This window comes from Morone saxatilis, unplaced genomic scaffold (genome assembly GCF_004916995.1).
Source record: "Morone saxatilis isolate NCDOM2014 unplaced genomic scaffold, NCSU_SB_2.0 Contig22, whole genome shotgun sequence".
Classification (NCBI taxonomy): domain Eukaryota; kingdom Metazoa; phylum Chordata; class Actinopteri; family Moronidae; genus Morone; species Morone saxatilis.
Window position 1 is genome coordinate 21,047,563 of NW_023339785.1, and position 13,206 is coordinate 21,060,768.

The window sequence follows — 13,206 nt, forward strand, 5'->3', positions numbered from 1 at the left end:
GTTTTACTCAACACCACAAATGAACCTCGTGGTGGCCCTAGAGTCAGTCATGATTCATCATCTGGGGAACATTTTCAAAATGTCATGGCTATCTATTCAACAGGTGTGGATCTGTTTCAGTTTTAGTCAGACCGACCGAACGACAGACATTGCCATCCCTAGAGCCACGCTGCTAACGTGACTAGAAACATTGACTGGGGTCCAAATGAACCATCACGTGAGAAACAGAAAGAAATCTGTTTTGAGAAATAATAAACGGACTCTTATGACCCACATAATCTCATGCCATGCACGGATTCTCTACGGATTTATTGTCATGGGGATTATTAGTGATTTGTAAGTGAATGTGAGGTTTAATAAAGTCCAGTTATCAGGTATGCTCCATGTTTCCTGCCAGTGAGACAGCTGTGTTGTGGTTACAGTGTGTGAGCTTCGTTCCCCCTCCATGTCCAACTTCCTGGAAGGTCTGGAGAGCTCAGGCTGGCTGAAGCACATCAAAGCTGTTTTGGATGCAGGCATCTTCATCGCCAAGGTCAGTCTGGAGGTTAATCCCTGCTGTCTGCTTCACCACTGCACTCAGTATTAGCTTAGGTGTATGTGCGTGTTTCTGTGTGTTATATCTTTTATGTGTGAAACAGATATTGTGTACACTCAGTTGATAGTTATACCTAAGACATCTAACCCTGTGGGCATTAAGAATAACCATATAGAAATAGCCAATCTTCTTGGTGTAGTAGGTTTAAGGTAATGGTTGGCTTTAGGGAATGGTTGGGGTGAATCTATTCAACAGACAGAGAAAGGATTTGTATGCAGCCGAACAGGAAGAAGCAAGTGCTCTAAAAGGTACAACTGGGGAACAAAAATGATCTGATAACTGGCAGTTTCTCTTCTGGTAAACTGCCAGTTAACAGAGTGCTTTTAATTACTGATAAAATACCACAACCAGCTGTGTCAGGCTTTTCAAGGCACATAAAAACAGGAACATCAGGAAGAAACGATTCACAATACAATGTAATTATAATAAAGTATAATATCATAACAAATCTGTTTCCCTAAACTTTAGACCTATCTAAAGTGCAGTTTTGTTTAAGCTGCTGTCATTGTTCAGTCATGCATTGTAGGATTTATTTACTAATTAATTTTAAAGCACAGTTGTGTGTGTGTGTGTGTGTGAGGTGAAAGAATGGGTGGCATTTCTTAAATTTCCCTAACCCTGGGCCTTCTTTAGAAGCTGTAAAATGTGTACTGTGGACCTTTCTGGCTACAATTTACTCTGATTAATGCTGATATTTGCCTTTTGTTATCCTGATAGTGCTGCGGTGCTGCACTGACTATGTATTTGTATGTGTGTGCAGGCTGTTGCAGAGGAGGGAGTCAGTGTCCTGGTTCACTGTTCGGACGGTTGGGACCGCACTGCCCAGGTGTGTTCAGTGGCCTGTGTGCTGCTGGATCCTTACTACAGGACCCTCAGAGGACTCATGGTACATACTGAACCTTTTTGTATGTTACACTGTAGAATTGCATCCTTTTTAAGTAGCACTGTGAATGTCACATGCCCCACTGGTACACTCATATTCATATATCCATCACATTCTGACTGATGGTGGACGATACTGAGCTCAGGAGGCTTTGATCAGAAGGATTTGTGCAGGCTAACTTGGAATCCACCGAGAGCAACTGTGGAAAATGATTATAATAAAGAAGCCTGCTTTTGGAGAATTTCCTCAAAAGTTAGAGGAAAGTGACCCCACACAGAGGGTGAACCGGTTCAGTCATTCTGCAGGGTTTAACTATGTCTGAACCTTTAATCTTGGCAAACTGAATTCAATGTGTACAAAACTCTGGTCCTGCTTGTGTTTTAGTACATGCATGTGTTTTCTGCTCTTTAGGTTCTCATTGAGAAGGACTGGATCTCATTTGGACACAAGTTCTCTCACAGGTTTGACTCTAAAATACAACCATGGCAGCTATGATTTAAAGGTTTTGTTTGGATCTAACGGTCCTCCCCTCTTCTCCAGATGCAACCACCTGGTTGGAGACCCTAAAGAGGTATCTCCCATCATCGACCAGTTCCTGGAGTGCGTGTGGCAGCTTATGGAGCAGTTCCCCTGTGCCTTTGAGTTCAACGAGAGGTTCCTCATCACCATTCACAGCCACATCTACTCCTGCCAGTATGGCAACTTCATTGGCAACAACCAGCGGGAGAGGATAGAGCTAGGGTGAGATTTATACCTGCAGCCCGCCATCACTTTCTTTTCCTTTTCACGGCACAGACATCTGGTCAGAGCGGTCGCTCTGAGAGAAGACTGACTGCTGAAGAGAAGTGACAGCCAGCAGTATATTACATCACAGGGCTCATGCAAATATATACCACTCTATGCTAGAAACAAAAACCTTTCTTTGTTCAGAAACCCATTAATCGTGTTTTTATGGTCCTGTCTTTCTCCCTTGACTGCCTCTTGACATTCCTGCAGATTGCGTGAGAGGACTCACTCTTTGTGGAGTTATCTTTGGACGAACCAGGCAGACTACATCAACCCTCTGTACCGACCAGACCACAGCCAGACACAGGGGCTCCTCCGGCCATCTACCGCCCCCTACTGCTTTAAGTAGGTTCTCACAAACCGTAACAACACACAAGTTTAAAATCTAGTTCACACATGTATTTCTTATTATTATAGTGGTTTTCAAACTGGGTTTGGGTACCAATATAGATCCTTGTGTGGGTTGTAGGGGATCCCCAGCAGAGGATTTGTCACATTTTTTGGAAGTTGCAACAACAAGAGAAGAAATAGGGTTGTCCATTTTTATTGATTTGAATTTATAATGATCCAAGTTTGATAATTGACAATGAAATCTAAAAATTAAAATAACATACTCGTATGGGATTCCTTAAGACATAATCCTCTCAAACTGGGGGTCCACGTGTAATGTGCATCTATTGTGGGGGACCATGACTTGAAAAAGTTTGGGAACCTCTGTCCTGTTACATGTGATGTAAATGCATATAAATGGTAAATGAAACAAAGGAAGGAACCAGAGTTGACAATGTGTTAATTTTAGAGTTTGAAATCTCTTGCTCCATATAGGTTTTGGAGAGGGCTGTACAACCGCTTTGACCGAGGGATGCATCCTCGACAGTCTGTGGAGGATTACCTGAGTGCCATCCAAGAGGAGACGCAGCAGCTCGAGGAGCAACTTGCTTCACACAAGCAGGTAGGACTGAATTCATACTGCTCATTATTTCTCATCAGGAAAAAAAACAACTATTGTCATGTTTTATTTCCTGGTTATAGAAGATGACTGTAGTCTTCATGTCTTAAATTATCAATAGAAAATTGCTCAACTGGAGCAGGAGCAAGGGTGGAGGAGTGTCACCCAGAAAGCAGCCGTCTTTGATAAGAGCCCTACAGCGTGGGCTCGCGGTGACGATCTCAGTCTGGCCAACACCCCTCAGGACTACACCGGGGGCTTCCTCACCAGCAGCCCCTGTCAGCCCAAAACGCCAGACAGCAGCCTGATCCTCTTACCCAAGGACTTGAACCAAACATCTGAATCCAACCTCTCCAACGGCAGCGACCAGGAGTCGGGGATTGCAGACCTGAGCTGCCGTTCGCCCCTCAGCGAGGACAGCACCAGGGATCCAGACTCCGATGAGGCTGCCTACTCAGCTGCCTGAGCAAGTGTAGCATTTGGTGGAAGGTGCCGCACCGACCAGCCTTCCATGGGGCCACTGAACAAATACTTCCTTTTACATTCACCAAGTAACCCCAACTATTGGCTAACTTCAGTGAAAAGTCTTATTCAGGGTTACACAATTGACTTGTACTTTTGTTTGCATGTAGTGTGGCAGATTCTCCCTGTTGCCACATACATACTAGTAGCTGTTCACTGTAGCTGACCACATTTTACTCCTTACCCCGCTAAAAGAAATTTAAGATAATAAAAGTAAGCAGATTATTGTCTGTTGATGGCAGAATGAAACCATAAGAGTGTACACAGAGTTTACACATAGTTAAATGCTTCCAGGGAGACACAGAGATATAAAGAAAGTGTCGTCTCGTAAAATTAACGATGAGCAATTTAGCTGTGTATGCTTGCTTTTTACTATTGTCTTCCATGTACTTAGTTTATTAATTAGGCATTTGGCTTTATAATGTGAACACCAAGGACTTGAAATAGTCAGCAGCACTTTGATATTGCATTTATTAAGCAACATGAAACAATAACAGAGCTCCAAAGAGACAAAACCATTATTTTAGGTGCATTGATATTAAAGACTGTTAATTATTTAACAAATTGGAACAGAATTAAACAGATCAAATAATGACAACAAATAGAAAAACAGCACATTGAAGCTCATCAAGGATATGTCAAATGTGTACAGATTATAGGCTGTCGACACGTGCTGCTAAATGTAATTCAGAATGACTCATCTTTGTAGCAGTGTTAGCAAACATTTATCTCTGCAAGTCCTTTTTCCATAAAGTATTTTGGTTGTTTTGTCTAATATCTGTTTTTAAATGCTGTCGCACCTCATGGTCGCTGCTACTCGGAGGCAGTCTGGATTCAAGATTTCAGTCTGGCCTGGAAAGAGCAGCAGTAATCCTGTGATTCAAATGGAAATGTAGCAGTGTTTTGTACCCCTAAGGACATGTTGTGACTGTACTAGACTCCCTCAGAACGCCACAGTGACCTCAGCTGGGTGTTTGGAGTCATTACACTACAATAACCAGTGATTTAAATGTGGTTGGCACCTGTATTTTAACTGCATACACAATATCATGGGATATTTCCACTGCAAGATGTGAATAATAAGCGTTCACAAGGAAACCGTATACATTTCTGTCCATAATATTTCAATCCAAAGTTCTTTTACAAAAGGGAATCTGCTGTCCGCTGGTATAAAGTGCACAGAGTAAATAATATGGCTACTGAGCACTGAACCAGCAGAGGGGAACATGTGAAAACAAATATACCGACTGATCTTACAGGATATCGGAGTATTTGTGCCACCTTGACTATAAAATTAAAACTGCTGACTTTAATAGTGTAGTACACATTAGGCGCACTCCAATACCGCAACTGGACAATGCAGAGTTATCGAGAAAAGCATGTTAACATATTTTTGTACTATGACTTCTTTATTTTTTTTTTTTTTTGGACTGCTTTAATGCATGTTTTTACTTGTGTCCAGTCATAATGAATTCAGATCTTGTATGAAAGAAAGAGCTTTGTTTGTTCAGGTGGAATAAGAGCCAAATTTGTCAAACTGCAAAGTTGTGTAATTTGTGTTTTCTTTTGAAATAAATAAATTATTGTCGATCATCTTTTCTTCATAATTCTTGGTTGTGTTCTTCCCTGACGTTTATTATTATTATTTTTTTAAAGGGTAAATGCACCCAAAATTGCAACAACAAAAAAACTCTGATATCTTTAGTTGTATGTAGTGGATAGGTTTTGTTTTATTTTCCCAGGGTTTTAAATTTCTGGATAAAATAAGTTTTCATAGGCATTACTAGTTCTGACAGTGTAATCTGTGGATTAGGAACCAGAATCGGATTCACTTTTATTGACCAGGTATGTGTGCACATACAAGGAATTTGACTCAATGTACAAATGCAGACTAACAGCATAAATAAACAGAACAAGTTAAACAAAAAAGACAGACTAATATGTACAGTTATACACACACATATATATACGTATATATATAAACAAACATTTGTAGACAATGGTGCAAATTTCAGATGAAATAAATATTCTACGTACAGGTATCTTTATGCACATGGGGGTAGGTGGATATGACAGAGTCTACTGTAGATTCAGTACATACAGTATGCACAGCATAGGTAGATGTATTAGAATAGAATTTATGTTTTAAAAAAAGAAACTGAATTTTCAACAATGGGGAAAATAAGTAATAAATGGTTTCTTTAAGAGTCCTAGGTTTAATATACATTCACAGAGCAACTGGAATACCTATGGTAAAAATATGTTGCTGTTGAATGTTAAATGTAATTTTAGATTGTGTAGGCAGAAATATCTGAGACCAATAAATTGATCCCTGGACAATATAAGGGATAAGTGAGAAATTATGGGTTTTTTGAGTGAACCAACCCTTTAAGAATGTTATCATTCGCAGACTCAGTTTACAATATGCAAAATCTAGGTTTATTCTAGGTTTTGTGTATTGAATTCCTCTAAACAGCTAATAAGCTGCACAGTTTGTCTTTCTTGAGAATATTTACTCGAACCAGTAGGACTGAAACCCAGCTGTGTATCACTCCTGTTTCCCTTTTTTCACAATATAAAAGCCTTTATGCAAGAAATGTACAACTTTGTTAAACAATTTTAATTTAGATTTTAAATGTATGTCTACAAACTGTTTACAAACTACAGCAGTACTTTTAATGTTGACCTGTATTAGTCGACCTCTACCAGATTGTATTACATTATCAGTCAGGTTCAGTCAATGGCAGCACAGACTGTCCTTCATTTTAGGGAAAAGCATCAATCCCTGTTGTTTATGAACATCTGTGCAGCTGTACTGGCCTTGAGCCAGACCCTGAAGCACTGTCAGCACTGGTGCTCTGTGGCTCATCCAGCTATCTGCTTTCATTTATTATCTACAAGCAAAGACAAATTTTACTTTGTGGATCGAAAATGCTTTTTTGTTTTGTTTGTTTGTTTGTTTTGCCATTTTGTGTTAAATCAAAGTGGCATAGTCAAATATTAAATAAGGGTAATTCATATGGAAAAATATGTAATAGTGTATGTATAATAGGAAATAAGAACATTTATGAGGATCTTTTTAAAAGTTAAACCGTTTCTCTTGATAAATTCTTAAATTAAATTGTTTATTTAAACATACATTTGAAATTTAACTCCTCTCAGTAAACACGTTTTCTTTTCCAGTTATTGAAGCAGGTGCATTAACAAATACAGCTTTTTAAATTGTACTTTTTTGTTATTTTTATGAGCAAATAAAATAATAAATACTTTTAAAAAAAACTTTATTGTCACTTTTAACAGACATAAGTTACATTAAGGCATTATAACACATTTAAAAACTGAGACAGAACAAGACTTGATCAATTAATTAAAGGAGTAACTTAACAGAATAATAGGCAATAAGATCACGTTCATATTGTATGCATACTAACACATTTTTATTGTTTATAGATTAGATAAAAGTACTCTAAATTAAATTCTAAAAGGTTCAAAATAACACTGTGGATGTGATATTTCCCTAATAAAATTAATGAGTTGACAATCCCTGAATTTTCTGTTTTTTATTTTCATAATATAGTATTAATGGCTTTTAGTTTAATTGAATGGTTGGTTTGAGAAACAAAATGATCCTCTTTTTCCCAGAATCCTGACAAAGAAATGTTTAATTTATTTATTGTTATGTATTATTAATATGAACAAATATTGACACAAATCTGTTGGTTTGGGGTAAATCATATGCACAGTTTTGTAATGTACTTCTTTAAATTTTGAACATATTTAATTTAAACATACATTTGAAATGTAACCCTATTCCTCTATCACTCAAATGTTTTCTTTTTTCAGTTATTAAAGCAGGTGCATGAACAAATACAACTTTAAATGTTCCTTTTATGATATTTTTATGAACAAATAAATAGGAAATAATAATTATTTTTTAAATTGTATTGTCACTTTTAACAGACATAAGTCAAAAAGTATATTACATTAAGGCATCACAATGAAAAAGGATAATATAACAGAACCTGGCTCCACTTTCAGCTGCGTTTTCACAGTATAGTATCACATCCTTGGCTTCTAGCTTTAACTGAATGGTTGGTTTGAGAAACAAAATATATATTTATATTTTTTTTTTTTTACAGAATCCTGACAAAGAATAAATGTTTAATTCTTTCACATTGTATTTTTTATATAATACTGACACAAATGTGTTTCTTTCGGGGGGGATAAACCTCAATCTTATCACCTCCTTTCCCCTTTTTCTCGACGAACGAATGCAAACGTACATACCTCACGCACATGACGTCTCCTGCCCTACGTGATGACGTCGCGTCGCAGGCTCAGCTATGATGGCAGCCGTAGGTTGACATCGATACATTACTGAATATAAACTATTTAAAAGTTAGCGGCAGGAAAGAAAAGAGAGAGAAAAAACAACAAAACAAACCCCGGCACACTAACGCAGAACAAACCAACAGTTGTGCAGATAGTAACGTTACACACTTAAAAACACACACACACCGCCTGCTTTGGGGGAACGGTAAGTTCACGAGGCTGCAGTGAGATTTTTATTTTTATTTTTATTTTATTTTTTCAATGCGTTATCAAAGTGGCCGCCGAGTGTCTGTTTATGTGTGCGTGTGTTTATGTGTGTGTCTTTCGTCTCTTGCACACACTTTTACTCACCCGTCGAGCGAGCTATCTGCCTGAGAAGTGTCCCTTCCCACCCCGAGAGCCTCCCAACTTGCCCTGCTCCATGTTAGCTGCCCTTGTAGCCTTGCTGCTAACTGCTACAGGTAACCTAGCTACCACAACCCCCCCCCAACAACAACAACAACAACAACAAAATAATAAAAAATACAAACAAAGTGCTGCTGGAAAACCTGCCTGCGACGAGCTAATGTGAACAGCCAGCCAAGCACGGTCCTGTGTGTCTTTATCATAACCTTATACCAGCTGCTGTCCCCCCCCACACCCCCACATGTGCCTCTGTATTCATGCAAAGGTTTGTTCAGCCTTAACATCTGAGATTGCATTCGCTTCCCCTTCCAAAATAATGAGACTGGCATTGGGATCTTGTGTGCCAGAGCAGGTTGCATGTCCTGCAATTAACAATCTGACCTTAATGTGTTGGTGAGCCGGAATGGTTTGTGAGTGTTTCTTGGGTATCTGTGTTGTCTTCCACCTCTGATTGTTATCTCTGTGACAGGTCAGCAGGTTGCTTTATGACTCTGTTTTGAAGCGTTCGTTCTGTGTGTTTCTGTTTTGTCTTTTGCATGAAGTGGCACTATGCCCGCAGCTACTGTGGATCACAGCCAAAAAATATGTGAGGTTTGGGCCAACAACCTGGAGGAGGAGCTGAAGAGGATCCGACATGTCATCCGTAAATACAACTACATCGCTATGGTGAGTGGTGCTCGAAAGACCCCCCCAAAAAAAGCTCCAAAAAAACCGTCCCGACGTGAGCAGGTTTGTCGTTGTGCATAGTGAGTTGTCTTGTCTTCTTGCAGGACACTGAGTTTCCCGGTGTAGTAGCCAGACCGATCGGAGAGTTCAGGAGCAACGCCGACTACCAGTACCAGTTACTGCGCTGCAATGTGGATTTGCTCAAGATAATCCAGCTGGGCCTCACGTTTATGAACGAGCAAGGAGAATACCCTCCGGGGACATCCACATGGCAGTTCAATTTTAAGTTTAACCTCACGTAAGAGGGCTTTTTTTGTGCTTCTCTCACTCTTTTTCGCATCTTGTGTGGCATTCGAATGCATCTGTGGCACCTATTTATGTCAGTTAACAGGAAACTGAAGGTTTTGGCAACACAGATCTGAATGCAACATCCACTGATATCTTCATACAAAAGTACTCAGCAGGCTTCCTTACACAATAACTTTATTAATGTTTACGTGTTAAATAACGTCAACACTGAACCAATTCTATTTGACACTCCTGAGGGCTTCTCTCTAACTGTGCTGCTTACGACCGTATTGTAAGCAACTTTTTCTACATTATATACCGGGAACGTTTAAATATCGGCACATAACGGACAACATATACGCTGCGATTAGGATACCGATGTGCCTGCGATCTCTTCATTTGTCCACTATAGTGGTTGTACCAGCTAATGTAGGAGTGTCTCAGCTAGATGTGAGAATGTAGTGTTCATACTGTGTTGCTCACACTTGCCCTGTCAAAATGCAGATTATATTTTATAATCATAACAGTTCGTTTGCGGCTCTCAAACCTACTTGACTGTCTTTTGTGGTTGAAATAATGACAGTGGTTTTTTTGGTCTTTGTCATCAGAGAAGATATGTACGCACAGGACTCCATTGAGCTCCTGACCACTTCAGGGATTCAGTTCAAGAAGCACGAGGACGAAGGCATCGAGACTCTGTACTTTGCAGAGCTGCTGATGACGTCAGGAGTGGTGCTTTGCGATGGGGTCAAGTGGCTGTCGTTTCACAGGTATGTGGCTGTTTTTGAGTACAGTCAGGTTTAAATTGTTCCAGCTTTACTGTAGACGGCTGCATACAGCTCTTTGGAGAATATTGGAACATTTACAGATATCACAAAGTGTCACAGGCGTAACATTGACGACAACAAGCACTTATCAGTAACATTTTGTGTTCATTTTGTTCACATTTGCTCACCATCATACATATACAATATATATAATACACAGTATCTTTTATCCAATGCCCCCCTCCCATATTATCAGCATATTTCTCAATGTATGTTATATCTTGTCATGTCTGCACACAGACAATCCTCTTGTGTTTAAATGTTTACTAATGATGTTTGCTGTGGCATTTCAGAAGGAACGTGAAAAATGTTTTAATTTTGATTAGATTTTTTTGTTTTTTAGTGACAGGTAAGATGTTACGCAGAACTGTGATCGTTTTGCCTACAAACATGTTAAAACAAAAAAAATATCCTGTTAAAAATTTGCCATTTAAAAAAAACTGCTGCTCAAGTGTATTGAACACTTGTTTTGTTATATTGGTCTGTAATGACGAAGCGACTTCTCGACGGTATTTTCTACACTCTGCTGCTTAACATCTTCATTTCGTACTCAGTTTCCCTCTGTGTCTCCATGGCAAACTGAGGCTAAAGGTAACCAGGCTTTGGAAAATAAACAAAGCTTAGGTTTGAAACGCCACTGTCATCTCTTTCAGGTATTTAGAACACACCTTTACCAACAGGCTTTAATGTTATGATGTTTTTAATTTATATTCTTTGTTGTTTTTGTCATCGGATTTCTTTAATTTAGTTTTTTTTTTCTTGTGAATTTGGTGTTTATCTTATTGGATACTTGGTCTATCTTATCCATCTTTTCTCAGTTCCTATTAGTCATTAATGATTAGTAGGATGTTTTTTTTTGTAAAGTCCCGAATCACAGGATATTTTTTGGATAATGACTTTGTGTAGTTAATCCTTGCATGTGTAGTTGTCTTGTACACTTGACATAGGGGCAAGCAGGTACAGACAAAAAACCTTCATCCTGTCTTTAATTATCTTTGCTTCGTGGCAGATTGGAAGTGACAGAATCTCTCGAAGCCTCCGACTGTGTGCTCTTAAAAAAAACGAAAGCTGTGCCTGTGTTTGTGTGTATGTTTTTGCAGCGGCTATGACTTTGGATACCTGATCAAGATTCTGTCCAACGCAAACCTGCCCGAGGAGGAGGTGGACTTCTTTGAAATTCTTCGCTTATACTTTCCAGTCATTTACGATGTGAAGTACCTCATGAAGAGCTGTAAAAACCTGAAGGTATTTAAATAAATATTTCAGCAGGTTGCACAGAGTATCTCCTGTTTTATTCATTTAAAGCTAAACAACTTTGTTTTCTGTAGTGATCTCTTGTGAGTATGACGCTCTGGTTTTATCTGACTAGAAAGTTGGATCTTAAGTGGCTGTTTTGGTTTTCAGGGCGGGCTGCAGGAAGTAGCTGAGCAACTGGAGCTGGAGAGGATCGGACCACAGCATCAGGCCGGCTCTGACTCTTTACTCACAGGCATGGCTTTCTTCAAGATGAGAGAGGTAGGGTAGGGGGGTGTCACAGAGCCAGTGTTTCTTCAGCTCCTTACAGCTCCTTAATCTGATGGCACTTTAAAACGCAGGTCTCATGTCTGAATAAGTACAGAGGTCACATTTATGTCAAAATCACAACGATAATCTTCACTAGGTCTGACCTGGTAACATTTCTGTATCACTATCAACGTGGCACAAGTGTGAATTGAATGCTGTCAGATTAACATAAAGCTGCAGCAGTGCAAGCTAAAACATGCAGAGGGAGAGAGAGAGAGAGAGAGAGAGAAATGTCTCGTACCGCTTACTATGATCACCTTAATTTATTATCACAGTCATTATTTCTTATGGGCTGAATCATTTTAATAAACGCTTCAAGAGCCAATTGAAAATGAAAGGGATTCTTCACATATCAGACCAGTTTATAAAAAAGTATTTTCTTCTCAAGGTGCGAGCAGGGAAACATAAATTAAGAAAAACCAACCAAACAGTAACAGGGTTCCCACGCTTCTTGGAAAACCTGGATATTTAGAGACTAGTTTTCCAGTCATGGAAACACCTGGAATTAAAATGACCAAAAACTCTGGAAATAATCTATGCTGTCCTGGAAATATTTTCTTGTATTTTAACCTCCTCACTTGCCAAATTTTCTGTAAAACAAGATAAATTCTACTTGATTTTAATGGTTACGGCATTGGCCATAATGTTAATAGGAAAACTAAAGTAAACTGTAGCCAGTTCACTGGAGGCCGCAGCAGAAATATCGGCGGTGGTGAGAACAGCCAAGCGCAACGAAAGGGAGCTAACGCGGAGTGTCCCACATAAAAACACTGATCACCTACCTGTAATAAACCTAAGACACTTACCATGAACTCTGCATCGTTAAAAAAGAAGTCAATACTAGACTACCAGTAAATTATATGACCGTTTGGGAGCAAGTGCTGTCCTCTATTGTCAATAAAAGAAAATGTCCTGGAAAGGTCCTGGAAGATGATTTATTGAAAAGAGTGAGAATCTTATATTTTCAGTGTTTGTACAGCTGCATGAATAAATGAATATACAGCAAAATGTTTTTCATACCATACAGCCTGTGAGCAAATAGGAGCTAAATGAGAGTCTCAAATGAATCTCCTGTCATTCAGTGCTTGTGCACAGACGGATATTATGAAACAGGGACCAGAATTCACTCCCTAATAACATTTAAATGATGAAATTGATGTGAAAGTGTATCAGAGGATTCAATATTGGAAGCCGGGACGAGCGTCCCTAATGCTCTCAGCAGTCATTAATTAAAGCTTCAACAGCAAAATCATTTTAACAATCAGTTAACCGGTGACGCACCCTGAGAAGACAGAAAACATTCCTCTTCCTCAACAACATAACTCTCCCTCTCTCTCTCTCTCTCTCTCTCTCTCTCTCTCTCTTCCTAATTTCCTGATAATTCGTTTTT

General features: G+C 39.1%; 2 protein-coding genes across 2 annotated transcripts in view; both read left to right on the forward strand.

Annotated features, from left to right (window-relative positions):
* The window catches only part of mtmr7a (myotubularin related protein 7a), an 11,625-nt gene extending 6,308 nt beyond the window's left edge, over window positions 1-5,317 (forward strand). Inside the window, exons 8-14 of the mRNA XM_035668686.1 lie at window positions 423-532; window positions 1,356-1,481; window positions 1,890-1,939; window positions 2,019-2,219; window positions 2,475-2,609; window positions 3,090-3,216; window positions 3,335-5,317. Coding sequence (XP_035524579.1) covers window positions 423-532; window positions 1,356-1,481; window positions 1,890-1,939; window positions 2,019-2,219; window positions 2,475-2,609; window positions 3,090-3,216; window positions 3,335-3,679 — 1,094 coding nt within the window. The 3' untranslated portion in view covers window positions 3,680-5,317. The remainder of the gene's footprint in view (window positions 1-422; window positions 533-1,355; window positions 1,482-1,889; window positions 1,940-2,018; window positions 2,220-2,474; window positions 2,610-3,089; window positions 3,217-3,334) is intronic.
* A 2,724-nt stretch (window positions 5,318-8,041) lies between these two features.
* The window catches only part of cnot7 (CCR4-NOT transcription complex, subunit 7), an 8,425-nt gene continuing 3,260 nt past the window's right edge, over window positions 8,042-13,206 (forward strand). The window contains exons 1-6 of the mRNA XM_035669121.1: window positions 8,042-8,272; window positions 9,015-9,138; window positions 9,243-9,436; window positions 10,035-10,196; window positions 11,354-11,498; window positions 11,658-11,768. Of these exons, the coding sequence (XP_035525014.1) occupies window positions 9,022-9,138; window positions 9,243-9,436; window positions 10,035-10,196; window positions 11,354-11,498; window positions 11,658-11,768 (729 nt within the window). The 5' untranslated portion in view covers window positions 8,042-8,272; window positions 9,015-9,021. The remainder of the gene's footprint in view (window positions 8,273-9,014; window positions 9,139-9,242; window positions 9,437-10,034; window positions 10,197-11,353; window positions 11,499-11,657; window positions 11,769-13,206) is intronic.